A 19,594-nucleotide genomic window follows, 5' to 3' on the forward strand; every position below is an offset into this window, starting at 1 on the left:
ATTCCCTTTTAATGTGAAAAGCAGCTGCAGCTCCAAGGGGTTGTTCTCTCAATTAGACCGCAACATAGAAACACTGTGGCAGGGAACCATTACTCTTTTCTGTATTCCAGTAAAACAACTCAATAAAATTCATCAACTTTCCATACCCTACTTAATTAACTACAATAATGGCTGTCCAAATCATTAACGCCACCACTTTTACACTGAAGTAAATTAACAAAGATTAAATGACTCGGTTTGCTTGAAATGGAGGACTGAAGGACTGGCAATAAAAAAATAAAAATAAAAACAGGAGAGTGTCGATGGAAAAACTTACTGGTAGAAGTCAGCCTCTTTCACAGCCTCCTCACACCGTTTCAGCGTTTTGGTGTGCTGGTTCTGGAGGGACTGCAGGTCTGCCATGGCCCTCATGCACTGGCTCTTCAGACGCTCATAATCGTGACTGGCTTTGGAATTTGGCCTTTAAGAGACAAGCAGCAAGACCTCAAAAACTGAGTGACCTCGTCTACAAACGCAGCCTAGCGGCGTCTTAAAATAACGGAAAGATTTAAAAAACTCATTTGTGGGATAATATGGAAATATTTAGATAAGAGCAGTGATTCAATGTTTTATGTTCTCTAATGGTGCCAACTTATTGTGGTGAAGTTGAACTAGTAATCATTTTGCCTGAGACCACCATGAACCTCTCGAAGGACCCCTGCGGGTGCCCAGATCCCACGTTGAGAATCACTGCTTTAGGGACCATTACACTATATATTGTATGCTAGATGTTCGATGGATGGGTGGATGTTTCGGGCAGCCATCTCATCATCTGCTGTACGTAAAATGATTGCTAGTCACAGCATATTAAAACCATAAAGCAGTCAACTGTGTCACTGCCTAAGCTCCCCATCGCTGGTAAAGTCAACATTATCCCCGCCATGGAGGAGTTATTGTATGATGAAACAGCACCCACAGCTGAGGACGCTAACATTCCTGAGACATTGACATTGACAGTAAACACCACCAATCAAAAACATAGTCGGCATTTGGGGCAATAAATCACCGGTCTAAAATTAATATTTAATCCATGCCTCCCATGTATTCCATTAAGATATACGGAGGAGGACGATGCCTTGACATTGGGTGCCATAACTGCAGATGAAGGAGATCAATCTAAAAACAAAACATATGCGTACCTGCAGTCGTCGAAGGTGGTCCCGGGCGATGCCAGCGCCAGGCGCTTGCGGAGCTCGTCCCTCTCCCTGGTCACCTGGCGGAGCTGGAACAGAACGGTGTCCAGGTTGTCGCCGGATGGGCGGTTGTCGTTCATAGCTGGGGGCGGGGAGGACGCTTCGCCATTTACAGGTGAACCTGCAACGTCAGCACAAGACTATCTATCGATCTACGTCTTTATTTAGTTATTATCCGGGCGGAGGGGGCATTCACTGGAGAACATCTAGAAGATGACCTTTTTGCTACATGACCTGCAGTTAAGCAGCATTTCTCACCCCAGTCCTCAACTCACTCCACCCTCCAAGATTTACCTCCAGGTATGGAACACCTGATTCAGTTAAGGGCCACACGTGCTCATGGGGCTTCATTCAAGTAAGTGTGTGAGAGCAGAGTTGCAGCTAAACCCTGCAGGGTTTTAAACAAAGGGGGGGGGGGCAGAATTGGAGGACGGATTTGGGTGGGAAGTGGCAATTGAAGTAATATTCGTAAACATGTAATCTTCGTATTTCTTCCTAATCCCCATTTACAGAATAAAATAACATTCGGAAAAAAAATGTGCCTTTCCACAGCAATCTGCTGCAAATTTTCCGAGAATTATCTTGGGTTCATGGAGGCCACAATGCCTCTAATCTCAGAGAGAGAGGGGGAAAAGAAGGCAGGGAGAGAGCATCTCCAATCGGATTGAGATTTTCAGTTGCGCTTTTGCAACCGTCTGTCTGATTTAAAGCGAGGCCTCCAAGGACATTCATATTGTATTTAAGCACTTTTGCAGACAGTCACTTTGCAATGCAAAAGAAGCCAAGGTCTTTGTAGAAGATTAATAACCCCACGTTGACATAATTCCTTTGCAGTGTCCCCAGTTCCCAGGGAGACATTCTCCCGGCTGTGGTGACTTCATTTGTTCCCTCGGTTTTATGCACCGATTGAGAGGACTGATGGTTTCATTCTACCTGCCTCTATTCAAAGTGAAATCCTCCTCACAATAGGGAGCTTCAGCTTCTTTTTTAATTCTTAAAAAAAAAAAAAAAAAAAAAAAAAGGAGTAGAAAAGGATAGCCTCTCTTATTGTCTTTCTTTTTAAAGAACCATAGTGGTGTCAAATTGAGTTTTAGCCTGTTTACTGGCCACCTACACACTTTACATTATCAGCACTGACCATTTTCCTGATGATAGTTCACAGTTTTAGATTTGTAATATAGTCTCTAATTTTGTGGTTCTGGAACATTTTAACAATATGGTGAGAAGCCTACACTTAAATCATCTCCTGGCCCCGCTGATAATTGCTGACTAGTAAACAAGCTAAAACTCCATGTGACACTGGTACGGTCCTTTAACTCAACACCAAAAAAGGCAAAGTTCAAACAGCCTTCTGAGAAAAGGTGAAATCATTCTGAAGAAGTACATTTCCAGAGATGTGTTCTTCGCAGAACAGGGCACCCATGACAGAGGGGCTAGGGCTCGAAAAACGCAAGGAATATGTTCATCTTTGGCTCGACGTTCGGCCCTTTTGGAGGTTTATGTAACATGGCTGAGTCATTTGGACCCCTGTCAAAACTAGGGAGCAGCAGTGTGGATGGGTAACTTCCTTAAGGACTCGAGAGAACAGAGGGAGAGCGATATTTTCTCTGCCATTGCACAAAATGAGACATATGGGGAAAAGAAAAAGGGGGGGGAAAAGTATTTGAACATTCAGAAAAAGGGTGTTTGATTGTACGTACCGACACTGCTGAGGGAGCTGCTGCTTTCCGAGTCAGAGGGCATGGTGGAGAGGACACTGTAGGTTGAACCTGCGGAGAGAGAAGCAAACAACATAAAAATTACGCAATTACATTTTCTTATAGGATCGATTGTTATATATTTGTCATACAAATAATTGCGATTAACTATACTGTTATCTTTCATGTTAATTGTATGCGTCACCTTAGGAAGAAGGTGAATCTGAAGGTGAATCTGCCTCAATCAAACTGATGGAAACGCCATTTCGAATGAATGGATGTAAACATAGGTTTGTTCAATCTAGTGATTTAAAAATTAATTCATTTAAAATAAAATAAAGAATTGCAATGATTGTGACAGCTCTACGTGGAAGTATAGAGTGATTAATGCATCGATGTTGGGCCTAAATGAGCTTCATCACACATCAGTCCACACGGAGAACACAATGGCTGAAACATCTGTTGTTCTTAGTAAAAACAGCTTTGAAACTCATTTGGTGTTCGTTGCTTGTCCTCCACTACACTAGTTTAGTTTATTTTAGTTCAGTCTTTCCAATTTGAATTGGAACGCTGTGTGAGGGTCGGGCTGTATCAATATAATATCAACATTGTGATATGAGACTAGATACTGTCTGGGATTTTGGTTATCGTGATATAGTTAAATGTCTTCAAGGCTGTGTTAGAGTAAAGTAATGCAAAAACCATGTAGACTTCTAGCTGTTCCAACCAACGCCACTACCTGATTGTCCATAATATCTGCATTACTAATGATTGTTTCTCTTTTGTGTAAATCAAAGCACCAATAGTCGTCCCCAAAATATCAAATTATCAATATTGAGGTACTCGGTCAGATAGTGCCGCTTCATTTTTGTCAATTTCTGAGCCTTACTTGCAGCCTAAATTTACTACCTGTACAATGACAAATAAATATTGTGAAATTAAATTTCCTGTGTGGAAATATTCGGTTTGATTAGTAAATTCAACATTTATTTCTTAGCAGTCTTATATTATCACTCTAGACTGCCGTTGTAATTAGACCTCCTCTCACTGACTGTGCGCTCAGCACTGCTTTGATGTATAGTCCCTGTATGTTTCTGCTACATAAGCAGACTGTCACGGCTGAAATGGGATTTTCTCTTTTTATGTCTCGCACATGGAGAGAGGAAGAGGGTGAGAGAGCGATTCTCCATCTGAATGGCTGTACACACCGTTAAGCTTTGGGGATATTTAACACAAGCCGCCACAAACCATAGGAGGGGAGGCTCCACAGATTTCCTTTTTAATGCAAGTGCCTTCTCCAAAGGGCGACATAAACACTGAATTTTCAAAAGACATAACTTAAGACTTTAAGATTCCAGAAGGCATTGCATATTGCATTGTACACAGATAAATAATGTAGTTGAAGGCAGTGCCGAGAAACCGAAGATACTCGACATGTTTCATGCAACACGTTTCAGGCTTAACAAACCAGAGCAGGGAAACGACAACCGGCGTCCACAGCAGCCATGTGATAGATCGACACCAACTGCCATAGTCTCCATCTCTGTCCTTGACTCCCCTCTGGGTTTAGCCAAAGCTCTGGCTGCAGCCCTCAACGTGTGACAAGGCCAAGCCTAATTAACTATGAGCTGTGAGCCACTCCATCCCAGGAAAAGGAAGGAGAGAAAGGGAAAGGAGGAGAAGAGGGGAGTCAGAAGGGAGTAGAAAAGGGAGAAGAGGGGAGAGAGGCATGAAGCAGAGGGAGGAGGACAGATGAAAGGAGATCGCCCAAGTAATGAAAGAAGCAGTAAGAAAGAGAGAGAGAAGGGCATTGGATGGAGAGGAAAGAAGGAGGAAATAAGGAGTGAAAAATAGGGCTGAACGATTAATCGACTCGAATCAATTCAAACACACGTCGCAATTTAACCGAACGCAATTTTCAAATCGCAAAGCCTGGGATTAAAAATAAAAAGAAGCGGGTTTCTTTTAATGTTACACACAATCTAAACAATAGGGCTGCCCAGGGCCGGCTCCACCTATAGGCGAGATAGGGTGCCGCCTAGTGTGCCATCCCAGTGCGGAGACGGAGAGATCGGGCACATTTTGTGCACCCGTCTCCCTCTGTGACGGTACCGATGAGGCATGTGACAGCGATGCACGCGGCAACACAGTGTGTTTTTATTTTACATCTCTGAATGGAACAAAACAAGTGCATATGGACGAAACCGAACGAAACCGTGCGTAATGTGGACAGTTTCTCCGTGCCCCTGCCTATAGGGATTGTTTCGACCCTCTGCGCTGTCCCCTGGTGAGAGCCGGTGCCCCGGCCCACAGTGCGCGGCGGCGTGTGCTGCTGGCAGAGCTTGGAACACCTGTAGAGTCCAGACAGACCCTCTTCCAGAATAACGCATCGGTTTGTTTTTGTTACCTTTTTATAATTTAATATGCAAGCATATTTTTTTTTATGTTAATTTTCAGATTCTAACAATTACAAGGCAATATTTTACTGTGATTGAAGGTTTTTCTTTTTACAATTCAATAGTTAAATAAAGATATGTTATCCACATCAATTCATGCATCAATTCATCTCATTTCATCTTAACAAGTGGACCTGGTCTATAGGAAAGAGCAGTTCAAATGTTGACTGTATCCATTTTTGTGTTGGTCATACTATAGAATGATTTATTGCTTGTGTTAAGTGAATAATACAGAAAATAAGGAACTTACATTTATTTATTCATCTATTTATTTATTTTTGAAATAAATAAAAAACAATCACATGCTAAATCGCAACACTGGTCAAAATAAATAAATCTCAATTAGATTTTTTTCCCCCCAAGTCATTCAGCCCTAGCGAGAAAGACATAGCAGGAGGGAAAAGGGCCTTTTAATCTGTTTTGATGCTCCTGAAAGCTTGACACGTTCACTCTGCAAAGTGCTCAGAGCGTCTGGCTTTGATTTCATATTGTTCCAGCAGATATGATGAGGACTAGTCTGCGACTGCACAGCATCAATTCACAAACTACTAACAGCAGCCTAGAAAATGTTCATGTTTTTTTCTTCTGCTGCATGGAAAAGTCAGTGAGCCGCGTTTCTGAAATAGGAATCTGATGAGGTCTCTGATAAGTCCTTCAAAACACGCAGCATTGTCAGCAAGGCTGGATGCTGGAAATAACCTTGAGAGCAGAGTTTTTTTGCAAGATTTTGAATGCCAGAACACCTTGCCTCAACCGCAGCCCAAATGCCCCTGTTTGGAACGTTTATTGCACGAGACAACAAGTAATATGACATTAAATTACACTCATCACATTCCCAGTAACCTCAATCACTAAGACTATAACAACCAACCACGACAGCCAAAACAGGAAAAAACAGAGATAATCTTCATGATGACAGAAAGACTTTTATTTGAAGTGCAACAGTGATTGCAATTCAACTTTGTAGACAGAGTGTAAATCATTTTTCAAAATAAACTTCCATCACTAGAAATGTGTTCAGGGCGTCCAAGCTGCTGAGTAGGCCTCTGTGGCAAAAATATATTCAATGAGACGTCTTTGAGTGATGGTGAGCAGGCAAGGCAAGGGAGAGCTGAAAACAATCTTGACAATATTTCATTTCCAGTCAATTCCTATATATAGTATGTACTTGTGCTGTAGCTTTGTTTGAGATATGAAACCAACCACATTCTGTGTGTACTGTGCTTCAGAATGACATTCATCATCAAATGACTGATCGTGATCATTTCTAATCAAATGAGGGGGCAATGGCGTCTCTTCCTTGTGAAGAAATCTGAAGCAAAATAAGACCATGGCCATTGACGTCTAAAAAGTATTCTGTACAGAGTGTCCTTAAAGTGCAGAATGTTGTCCTTATAAAGTTATCTCTGCTCTAGTTCCCCCACGAACAAGTGCAATATAGATTTTACATTAGATACAGGCAGGCCATCTCGTGGTCAATGGCATTAGCCCAGGCTTTAAATTATCAATAGCAATTAACACCTTCCCCATTCAGTCAGGGCAGATCATTTGTAGACACGCTGACCACATCAATAAAGCCTACATCTATTCGAGCGGCACGTGACGAGGGGAACGCACTAGTTTCTTTGCCAAAACACAGTCACTCAGCATTGCTCAGAGTAGAGAAACCATATGCGACATCCATATTACATGCTGACAGATGGTTGCAGCCTGACAGAGCAGAGGTTTACTTCTCCACAGTCAAACAGCTTTAGCCACACCATCTCCACCTTCAGTAACACACTGCAATATCCCCCTGCGCTGGGAGGGGGCTCGACACAGTACAGCAGTCACATAGATTTCATCAAGGTCCATTAGATATGGTAATAAGGAGCAAGAAGCAGAGACATCCCTCCACTCCACACTACACTGTGCGAAGGCCTTACGGCAAGGAAAAATTCAAATGGGGGGCCCAGAGAGAGCAGAAGGTTAAAATAACAAAAGGCTTTTCCTATATGATTTAAGTAGGTCAGAAGAGCCCCCCGTTTCACCTTGAGAACACCACTGGTCTCCATCGTCTCATCCCCAGCCTCCCTTTGCGCTCACCCCCAAATCGGGCGATGTACTCAGCGACCAACAGTTGTTTCAGCCGACCAGATTATGTTGTCCTACATATAAAGAGAGATGACACACGTTGCCATGATGAATCTGGATGAGAGAAATCATACATTCTGCTGCTGGGACTTGCATGTGGTGGCTAACAAGCAGAGAGGTCTCACTTCCAACATCAGGAGAACTTAATAAATCTATATTATTTCCACAAAAGCAAAAAGCTATATTAAATAAAGAAGGGGAAGTCCTGGTTATTAGGGCTAGGCAATAGCAGCAAAATCTAAATACTGTATATATATATATATATATATATATATATATATATATATATATATATATATATATATATATATATATATATATATATATATATATGTTATACCAGATATTTTGAGGATAACTACTGGTGCATTCATAAGAGATTTAGACGCAAGAAATATTTGAAATGCAATCATTGGTAATGTGGATGTTATAACCCAAGCAGGTGGGGGCATTGGTTAGAGCAACTAGAACAATTTATGAAGTTCAGAAAATTGCATTACTTGACTGTAATACAACCTTAAAGACAACATGGAACAATATCATAGCCTAATTCATATAGACTGGACATCAGACGATTCCTTGTATCATATCACAATATTGATATTAAAACTATATATTGCCCAGCCCTACTCACTCAAAGGGAATTTCACACAATACTGGCATAGGTCATAATCCCCATTTATAAATTCAAATTAAAAAATTTTTTAAAGCTCGGAGCCAAGGTTCATCACATTGATTCATGTCCTGTATGGTAATGAAAACTAGGGAATCGGACTAAAACTCTAGTTTTTCAAAGAAGAATAATCGGCCTAATATTTCAGACCTCCTGTTGCAAGAATTTTTAGGATAGAGGTGTAACATCTCATCATCAAATTTCGGTAATTTAGACTACAATATTGTGCATCAGGATATGATATATATATATGATATAATTTCATCACAATACGCTTAAAAACACTAGAACTGCTTTCACACCTGCACTGTAAACCGCACATTATCTGGACATTACACGGATGACCTGTATGTGTGAACACAAATGTCCGACTCATTTGATCTGGACATTACCTGGACTTTACCCAGCCAGCACCCTAGTACAAAGTACGGGTAATGTCCAGAACATTCACAGGAAGTGAGTGGGTGTGTTGCGTGTTGATGATGTCGATATCAAGTGCCAGTTATTTACCTTTGTGCACGGAGCGTAGCTGCTACATACTCCTTTCTGCTTTCCTTTATATTCCTTTCCACTCTCTCGTTTATATTGTGGATACGCCCAAATACACGGCGTGTCAATGCAAAAAAAAAAAATAAATGCCACTGATAAGTTGGTAGCCTCGTCCGCTATCTTGTGTGCTGTAACACTCCACAGCATCATTGCGTCACGTCCTGCCTTCTGCACGCTCTACCCAGGCTCTGCCACTTGTCTAAACCAAACTGATCATTTCCAGGTAGTGTACACGCGTCTGAAACAGACAATCTCAGTTTTTTTGATACAAGTGTATAAGGACAACTCTGGACAATGTCAAGATAATCAGATCTGGACATTTTCTTGAGCGAAGGTATGAAAGCAGTTCTGTATTGCTTCAAAACACCTCTATGCAAGCATCTTAACAAGATGCAAATTTGATGCCGGCAGGGAAAAAAAAACAAAAAAAAAACTTTCAGGGCCATTCAGGGAAAAAAAAACATCATTAGCATTTCAAAATTATTACTGTGTATTCTTTTCTATATTAGCTGTTGTCAGCCCTTCTCACTGTCATTGAGCAGCACTAATAATGAATATAAAAAAGGCCAAAACCACTCTGAGGCTGCAAAATTACAGACACCCGCATCCACTTCTGTGCCGTTGTTAAGTTCATTATCTTCTTATCACAGCATTCACAATGTATTAAAAAAAAAAAAAAAGAATTCCGCAGACATTTTATAAGTAATTTTAGAGCGCAATGGGTTTGGAAAGCAGGGTCTGAAACAGAATCTCTAGTTCTGTACCACAGCCGCTGCCTGCAAACCGTATGGAGCCACCACTGCGTCTCCCAGTCCTGGGGCCAGGGCAGCTCCCATCAACCTCCCCAATCCCCCCACCATCGCAGTCCCACTGGCCTTGGGAGTAGCAAGCGAGGTAACTGTGACTAACATGCAAGGGAGGAACTGGAAGACTGGGAGGCAGTGAGAATAATGCCTCGTTCACATGGCAGCAGTGTGCCGCTGATTGCAAAACCAGATATTCATTGTTTTCCCCCAATGAGAAATCACGAGGCTCCACCAGCGCTGAATATTACACACTTATTTTATTAGAACACAACACCCTGTGCTGTATAATTAAACTATTAAACAGCTCAGAGAGTTGACTGAAGGGAATGATTACACAGAATGTGGCAAGGACAGTTGAATTAAGAGGTTGAGGCTTGCTGCTAATTCGGTATGGTGGAAAACTTTGGTACTACATCTGACCAAAATTCTCACACACACACACACACACACACACACACACACACACACACACACACACACACACACACACACACACACACACACACACACACACACACACACACACACACACACACACACACACACACACACACACACAGTTCAAAAACTACTAAATTATAAAATGTAATATCATGGAATGCCTTTACATACACACATTAGAATAAAGTGCATAAACACAATATGACAATATTTCAAATCAGGTACATTTAGATTCCTCTCAACCAAGTGAGTTTACACACCTCATTAGTTGTGTGAGGAAAGGACGGGAGCAGAGGAGGCCCGTCAAAGAATTTTACAATTTTCAACTTTCCTCCGAGCATAAACATTGACTCATCATCATCATCATCATTGATCCAGGTAGGCGTAAACACACACTGGTTCAACTGGTGAATCAGATGTTTCAGGGTCCAATGCACGTGGCATGCATCCCTGACCTTTTGGTGCAAGTACAGATTCAACACGGCTAGACAGTCAGATTAGGTGTATAAGTGCCACAGTCAACCCAAATAATCCAACCGAATAATCCAAGTCTGTCGATCGTAATCTGCTCCAGGCTTCATAAGTATGGTGTTTACATGATTGATTGTTCTAAATAAAAATCTAAATTGTAGTGGACACGCACCGAATGAGGGAAGTCATCCACAGCACAGTAAAAATCATTTTCCGTACATTACGTCACCACAGGGCACGAGTGTTGCTTTGGAAACATGCACGCTTCACCTCCTGTTATAGATGACTCCAGTACAGTTGTGGACCTCTTTGTTTATCAAAACTCAACTTGGATAAGTAGCATATACAGACAGGAAAATGATGGCCCACCGCTTTTAGTCGTTTAGATAATACTAATGTAAGATAACACATATTTATTCCATGAACGTTAATCACTTTAGTGAAGTTAAAATTCAGAATCATGCAATATAGATATAAAGGATAAAAAAAAAAAAATCTATGTAGATTATTATTTAAGTAAGGCAGAAGGAAGTCATACTTTTTTTTTTTTTAACTACAGAAGCGAAACAATGCACACATGGCAAAAGGGAATTATAAACCAATGTTATAAATTGTGCAATAAATAAAATGCAAATTAGGTGTGTTTCCATCAGCTAAGGAAGATTAAATGTATCCTTGAATTTTTATGTTCCAATGTTCAATGTCCAAAAATGGCTCCCCTTCATAAGCTTTGTGTATTAAACGACTAAAAGGTGTGACAAGTAATCATAAACTAAAATGTCATGACTTAAAACGTCCATGGTTAAGTTACTTTCTTTTCAAACAGGAAAAAACGTGGCAGCCAATTCATTAATTCTCTTATTCTACCTAGCCCGTCCAACAAAATACGTTTCTGAATATATTTCAGGGCAGAAACAGGGAATGCAATTGCTGAATCTTAATTCTAATTGATCTGTAACACCTAGCTTGATGCTTTGAGTTTCGTGAGCCAGGTTTGCTGACTGGATGCAATTATTAAAATGAAACTGCGATTGAGTCCATGTCACTCAAATACATACACTCCATCATGTCATCTCATGGTCTGCACAGAAAATATAGACATGAGTTAAGCTGAGGAACCTCTACAGTCTCAACAATACGGTCTATTTGTATGCATGTGAATGGGACATAATGCCCACATTATTTCTGCAGCTAGCACTGTCCATCCATTTTGCATTACAGCTCAGCACCAATGTGCTTCTGCGGGGGAATGTTTTTCTTCCGATGATATTCGGGACGATTTGTGTCTTCTGCATTGTTTGAAGACCCAATACATAAACATAGGCCACATATATAATATTCATTTTCATTTATTTAGGGTTCAAATTATTTGGGGAGAGGCCGCATTTGGAGTGTATCAGGTTAACAAATGGAAAACGTGCAATCAGTAAGATTGGACCATTACAGACAAATAACAACGACCAAACTAAGGTATAGAAATGACATGATTATCACCAAACGTGATGCTACTCCTTAAAAAGGCTAAATATTACTTAATGCACCTTCAATTCTATCAAGATTTGATTTTAGACTTCTTATTTGTATAGGCTGTGCCAAACACCTACTGTATGGTCTCAAATCAGCTTTTAGGCTCTAGCCCTCCAATTAATAGCATGGAAAAAAAAAAAAAAAAAGTGTTAGTAGACCAACTTAAGACACCTGTTTGAGATTTCTACTGCAACATTTTGGTCAATAGCTTTTATTTTGAAGCGTATTATTGTGAAATTATAATATTTTTGTAGTTGGTGAACAACTGCAAAAATAATGGAACATAATCTCTAAAATTATTCAAGATAAAAGTGTAAAGTCAAGATAGACACGTCATTGTTAAACAAAGGGTCTCAGGCTTGGATTCTATCGTGTCTGACCTTTGCACACTGTATGTTAGGGCTGGTGCAATGTATCAGCTGGAGTCTTTTGATACACTCCTTGCTTGGCACTGATTGCAAGTTAGCTTTGACCTGTGGTCATGAGCCAGAGGCTGGATGGAGGTCAGACGAACAGCTGCTGTGGCAGGCAGGACAGATCCGGAGTTAGAGAAACGGACAGTTGGGTTGAAAACGAAAACGGAGGCCAGTCGAGAGAAGTCTGTGTTGGGGGTGGGGGTTGTGGTGTCGTACTAGTGTGAAGAAGGGAGACAAACACTTTATGTTCAATCTTATACATCAACTTTGGCATTTCATCGAGCTTGTGGGTAATTCGGAGGGGAAATAACATGTATAACATAGTAATTAAGTCAGTACCAGCTTCTGGCTGTTTTTCAGCATTTGCTATCTAAAAATATACCCGCTATCTGAGATTAGGCTTCTGCAGGGAGAAAATAAATAAGTAAATAAAAACAAGCCCATTTGAAGAAGAGTGAGATTCACACTTTCTGTTCGCTGGTTGTAAAGGCATTACCCCAGCATCAGCGCCCTATTTGATCTTTAGGCTGTTCGTATTGAAACGGCTGCTGTGTTCACACTTCAAACAGGCAATCAGAGATCAATAAGATTAAATCGGGATAATGACACCAGTGTCCTGATGAAAATACAGAGGGCAACCTCTCATTAGCCAACTATGGAGGCCTTGATCAGTTGGATTTATTGATCAAGATTACTGACAACCAGACCCCACCTCAATCACAGCTAATTACGACTTAATGACCGCCTCTGGGCATTTTATTATTCGTATTGTTTTGTTAACAGCACTGAGATGCCACTATTTGGCACAAAATGGACAGGTCTCTGCAAATTTCTGGTGAGACCCATCTCCCTGGATGTACAGCCTACAGATGAAATGCACTGCAATAACATCTACCCTAACAACTCATCAAAATGCAGCGCTACGAACAGTCTACGATCACAGCTTAGGAAGGCTACCAACAAAAAAAACAAAACAGCAGATTGATTGCCTCAACCAAGAAAATAGGACCAGAGCTATAGGAGCGGCATAAAAGATCAGGGTGGAAGGAACCAAAGCATGGGGGGGGGGCAGAGGGGTCAGGTCCAACCCATGGGAGACACTTAAGAGCAACATTGATGACAGGGTGTCGGGGTTATAACTCATCCCGTCTGTCCCCTGTGGTTCATGGAGTACGGACGGGGACATCGGTTGACAGAGGGGAGAGCCCCCACCGCCAAACCGTCAAATTCAGCACACTGGCCCCAGTCCTGAGCTGCTGTACACAGGGAAAGCTGCTGAGCGGGCACTTTGGGTCTACTCAACTCCAACAAAAGGCCTGTTGTCTCCCTCTCGCAACACCCTCTGTCTCCACCAGCCTCCCGTGTCTTCCTGGTTTGTCCCTTTAATTTAACCAACTGAACGGGAGAAACCGCTCACAGAAGAGCGGAAAAGGGAAGACAGTGAGTCCGAATGGATGCACACACTTACACACAGATTATGTGCGAGAGAGAGTAAGGGAATGCAGAAAGGCGAGAATGAGAAAATGAAAGTAAACAGACAGCAGAGGATGTGATTTGTGGACGCTGCACGCTGTCAGTGAGCATTGTGTTTCCCCCTCTCAGAGTGTGTTTAAATCACTGTCAGAGTCCTGTGTGGGGTCTGGGGGTTGGGGGGAGGGCAGGTACAGCTCCCCTCGCCCTGGTTTGCTCCTCGGGGTGGAAAATCGCCTGTGTAGCACAAGGCGAAGAGCGCAAAATCCCAGGCATGAAATCCGTCTGATTGCCGCCGCTTGAGATTTTGGAATGAACACGATTTGGGCTCGGTAAAGACGGCTATGCGCGCTTGTGTAGATAACAAGGGCGACGCTTTAGTCATACTGACAGTGTTTCCTGCTCAACATTTAAACCAGCATATCGTTATTTCTGTTTAAAAACCAGGGAGATGAGGACCTGCGTACTGACGCACAAAACAGAGGAACCAAATAACGAAGAGTCGGCTCTCTAGTCTATGGTAACATATTGGGAGACTGACGCGCGCGCGCACACACACACACACACACACACACACACACACACACACACACACACACACACACACACACACACACACACACACACACACACACACACACACACACACACACACACACACACACACACACACACACACACACACACACACCTACCTAGAATGTGTCTCGTCTGGGAACATTTGAGAACAGGAGCGGAGAGGGAGCGTGAGATGAGGGCGCAGGTTGCCATCAGCGAGGCTCATCACATGCTCATATTTCCTCCATCACACTCCCGGCGTCTCGCACACGTGCAGGGCGGCATCTGAAGATTTCATCCCGACACTCACTCTCGCCATTATTCTGCCTGAAGGCACTCACTTAGAGCCTTGTCTTCGGAATCTCACCAGTGTGGGTAAAAACATGGTCATCGCATCAGCCGAATCACGACATTAAGGATAATGAAAAGGCACATTAAAAGGACACAGAGGCACTCTAAAGTGCATCTCACACACAAAGCTCACACCAGGACGAGAGAGAGAGGGGAACTAGGACGAATCCTCTGGTGAACAACCACAGGCCAACTAGCCCAGACTCACTCCTGCACTACTCAGTGCTTGTACTTAAGTCTCCCCTGTTAAATGGCACTCAGCAGCATTAGCACCTCTGCTGTTCTGTGATCAAGTCGTGTTAAGGAAGGGGCGCAAGAAACAACCCAGGCTGGAGGTCAAATCCACAACCTCAAACTTTTAGGGAAGAAGATCCCAGGGTACGTTCATCCACCACAGCAAGCGGGACTGGGCGAGGGAACCCAGAGAGACTGACTAAACCTGCAGCTGCTCAAAGGTGGAGACATGCATCACACCCAGAGGTTCAGGGGTGACCGGGCTGAGCAGCTACTCTGTTGCAGCAACGCTCAATACGAGAGAAAGTGATAAAGCTCAAGGCTGCGTTAGTGATCCAGTCAGCAGAGCGGCAGCACAACAGCTCAGCAGTACGACTGGCAGTACCAAGACTTTTGTACTTCAACTTATCAGCTGCGAGACTGAATTGCAGAAAGCAATTCAGAGTAATAGAAGCGAGCAAAGCTGGCGTGAGTTAAGAAGGGCCGAGGCATTGTCCTACACATTTTCAAATGATTCTGCAGCTCTTGCAGGTTCAAACCATATACAAATATGAACGGGTTGCTTTTTAAACATGAATTATTTTGCTCCGATTGGTTACACTAGTTGTCTCCTCCCCGCTGTTGATCAAAGCCCATCCTGTATTCAGGCCATCAGGGCACAACGCTGGTTATAAGTGAGGCACTGGGCTTAGTCATTGAGAGTTACAGCGAAGCAAGCTAAACTAGGAAAGACTTGCACACTCGGTTATGCTTTGTGCAGCCACAACCAAAACCATTCAAGTGAAAGGCTATTACGATGAGGTATGAGCACTGATTCAGAGGAAAAATAAGGAAGTAGTGATGAATACTACAGTCCAATTACAATTAGGGCTTTGTTGCATCATTCAGGCATAACCAAAACAGCGGGACAAAAAAGGATAACTGTTGTTTTTGTCCCATATGTGCAAATGGGATTGAGAAGTTTCACATAATGGATCATTTAGATTAATACATGGGTAGATCACACACCTCGACACACACGTTGTCATGGAAACAAGTCAGGTGTGTGCTATACATCCACCTTGGCATGGATAATGAATTGTTTTTTGCAGGTGGACGCCCTTTTGTTTTCATTCTCAACGCATTGCTCTCGCAGACAAAATATTTGGGTACCGCCTACTCTGGAAAAAATAAGCTGTGGCAAAACCTTATTGCGTATGAGCATCAACAATCGGGTTTAAAGCCAAGTAAGTCAGACACAACCTTGTAGAGTAATCTGTGTATTTCACACAGAGGGAAAACTGAAGCTTTGCAAATGGAATAGAAGGGCAGTGATACGATGGGACGACAGCAGTGGGGTCCAGGGATCCTTGGGGGCCCTTCCAAGAGCTTCCAGCACGTCCACGCAAGATTTTGGCGTCATTACAAAATGTACAATAGTTTTGCCGTAATCTTCCCAACCCACTGTATAGTACAGGCAGGTGAGGAGGTTTGGACTCAATCATATCTAACCTTCTCAGGTTGGGTTCCTGGGGACAAAATCTTATACGTGTGGGAGGGGGGTCTGCAGCCTAAAAATGTGTATCAAACTGAGGGTCCTTGATATGAAAAAAGGGTAGAGAATGAACTGGACTGGAGTGGAGTGGAGTGTGCAGTCATACTAGGGTGACATAGGAGTGAATTCATCTTTAAAATGTTGGGTCCATTTTCAACCGGGAGAACAAAACTAAACAACAACAACAAAACAATGACCATATTATTTTTGACGAAGGTGCGTATTGACAAGATGTGCAAGCCTGGTGTGACTGGGTCTGTGACACCAACTAAAATCATGTCAGATCAGTGTAATCTTCTAAAAGTCGTCTTCAAAACATATTTGTATTCTCTATGAGAGTAATTATCCCATCCTGGTAGTATTACTATTTTAAAAAGCATCACCTGTCCGTAGGCACTTTGTACATGCTCTCTTTTAGTGTGTGTGTGTGTGTGTGTGTGTGGCTCTGGAGGGACGCGTGTGTTTGGTTTCCTATTTTTAATTTATTTATCTTATTCCCGTCGCCTGTTTTCTATTTTACACCACTTTGGGGCAAACTTGGTGTTTTTGGTATGGCTGACATTGATTTGATTCCCGTCAAAACAGAGCAGCGTGTTATGGGATGTCTCAGCATCCCCGGGGTCTCACCAGTGGAGCGGTCCACCGGTCCGCCGCCGGTGCCGCCGCCGCCGCCGCCGCCGAACAGCGCTGAGTGCAGGTCCGGGTACGCCTTCTCCAGGGCCGCGCACAGCTCCGGGAAGCGATCGCTCTCCTTGTTGGCCAGCATCTTCAGGAGGTGGTCCACCTTCTCGGCGCTGGACGAGCAATTCTGGTCCAGCTCGAAGCGGTCCAGCTGACTCAGGGTCCCGGAGCCCAGGAGCAGCTCGATGAGCCGGTCCGCGTCCGTGACGGACTCCAGCAGGTTCTGGTGCCACTGCTCCAGCAGCTCGCGGTGCTTCGGCTCCATGGCTGCGCGGACGTCGGGCGGATTCTCGCCCCCTTTTTTATTTTATTTTATTTTTTTTTTGGGGTTTTGTTTTTACAAGCCGTGGGCGAACTTCGCGCGGCTCGCGGAACTTCGCCGAAGCCGGAGATGGTTTTTCACGGCGGACAGGGAAAGGGCTCCAGGAGCCATGTTTGTTGACCGCCCTTACACCGCGACGCGTCCCTCCATCTCACGCACGCGTCGACGTTCGGGCTCGCTTTCCTCCCGCTTGGCGTGCGCTCCGGCGGGGTCCATTTCGCGTCCTCCGACGCAGCTTTGTTACCGCCGCGAACAAACGGTGTTCACTCCGTGGCCCCGGCCTCCGCTCACGCCGTGTCTTCCGCCATGGCTGCTCGGCAGCTCGGCAGCTGCTGCCCCCTGTCAATCAACGCGCCGCTCGATGGCCAAATAAGGTCAATGGGGCGGGGTTTCGGCCAAGAACCGCCCACTTTGACAGTGGGCGTGGACGTCAGGCCCTAGTACGTCGAAAACACCCAAGCGGAAAAATCTAGGATGGACTGGGGGGGAAAAAAACATCTTTTCATGTATTTTGTTTTGAATAAAAGTACTTTTTAGAATGTATTATTTTATTCTACCTTTCAGATATTTGACACGACATGCACTTGTTTAAATTCGTGTATGCACATAGAAGTGGGAGCGTGAGGCCGGTGGGAGGATTTGTAATTTTCTTTCATAAATACATATATCGTTTTTTAAACGTCTTAATTTATTCCGTTGTATTTATATATCTATTCACAACGACATCAGCTTGTTTCGGTGTGTGTGCACATGAGAGGACGAGGCGGATAGGAGGGATGGGGAGAAATGGTTTTTGGGCTAACTATTGCAAGGAAGGAAAAACAGAAAATGATTTTTCCACTCGTACACGTTGTTCAAGTTCAAGTTCAAGAGATTTTTTGTCACATACATACACATACGGTCATACATATATGCACTGAAATGTCATGACACCCGGTGATTACGCACAATAAGCTCAAAAAATACTAAAATATACCAAAATGTGCGTAATCGACACAAGGTGCTCACGCAGGCAGCCCCAAAGGGAGGTGCCACAATGTGTCCATGCTTTTCTTAATAAATTATTCCTAAGAAGGAAAATAACCAATGTATGTAATATTTAAGCTGAAAATGCACATACATGTATAGCTAAATGTGATGTCGTACAGTAGAAGTGCATGACATTCATGTGAGAAGAAGTTGTGGGATACGAGGCGATGACCGAACGCCAACATCCCTAAACAATGAGGCTATATCTGCAGGCATGCATCTCTAACCGTGACCTTGTTTATGCATGCACCCTATGCATCTCTCTCTCTCTCTGCAGGCCTCCCAGTTGTGCAGCCACGTGCCATCCCCTCAGATTAAATATTTATTACATTCATTCATATCAAAGAGGTACACCCACATCCACTGACACAGATTGGACCTTTTTCTTTTCTTTTTTTTTTTCTGTCTGTGCCCTGCTTCTGAGAATATGCATTTGGACATGTGGTAATGTGTGTAGCTTCTGACCCGACCGGTGAGATACCACCCAAAATTTACATTATTATTTACAGCGGCCTGTACATATGATAGGGACCAAATAGCCTTGACAAACACATATATATCCGTGCGATGATGTATCCACATTGTATTTTAGAGGCCGTGACAATTAAACAAATGTGCAACAGATCATCTTAAATATCGCTTTTCCTCAATGTCTGAACACGATGCTAGACAAAATGGTCTCCATCTCAATACATGAGTATGACAAGTACGATGATAAAATACATGGGAAATAAACTAAGAATGGCACTTTCCATTTGAAATTATTTTTCCAACACAATTGATTTTTCTTTGCTCTTCAGTGTTAGCAGTGAAACAGTGAAGCCCATAAGGCTGGGTATGATGCACACACACACACACACACACACACACACTGTATGTAAGGCTATGTGCAGCCAGCCAACTGGATTTGCTTCCACAAGGAGAATAAATGTAATTGTTGGCTTAGGAAATACGTTGATTAATTATGTGAAATATAGGCTATACTCATTTGGCAACACAATGGGGATAAAATGG

At 43.0% G+C, this 19,594-nt stretch overlaps 1 protein-coding gene across 1 annotated transcript in view; it reads right to left on the bottom strand.

Annotated features, from left to right (window-relative positions):
- dlg5a (discs, large homolog 5a) overlaps positions 1–17,827 on the bottom strand; it is a 59,168-nt gene extending 41,341 nt beyond the window's left edge. Inside the window, exons 1-4 of the mRNA XM_080017120.1 lie at positions 17,176–17,827; positions 2,933–3,001; positions 1,179–1,353; positions 317–460 (exon numbers count right to left, since the gene is read on the bottom strand). Of these exons, the coding sequence (XP_079873246.1) occupies positions 317–460; positions 1,179–1,353; positions 2,933–3,001; positions 17,176–17,494 (707 nt within the window). The 5' untranslated portion in view covers positions 17,495–17,827. The remainder of the gene's footprint in view (positions 1–316; positions 461–1,178; positions 1,354–2,932; positions 3,002–17,175) is intronic.
- Between the last annotated feature and the right edge of the window lie 1,767 nt (positions 17,828–19,594).

The sequence above is a fragment of the Zeus faber genome, assembly GCF_960531495.2.
Source record: "Zeus faber genome assembly, chromosome: 16".
NCBI classification, from domain to species: domain Eukaryota; kingdom Metazoa; phylum Chordata; class Actinopteri; order Zeiformes; family Zeidae; genus Zeus; species Zeus faber.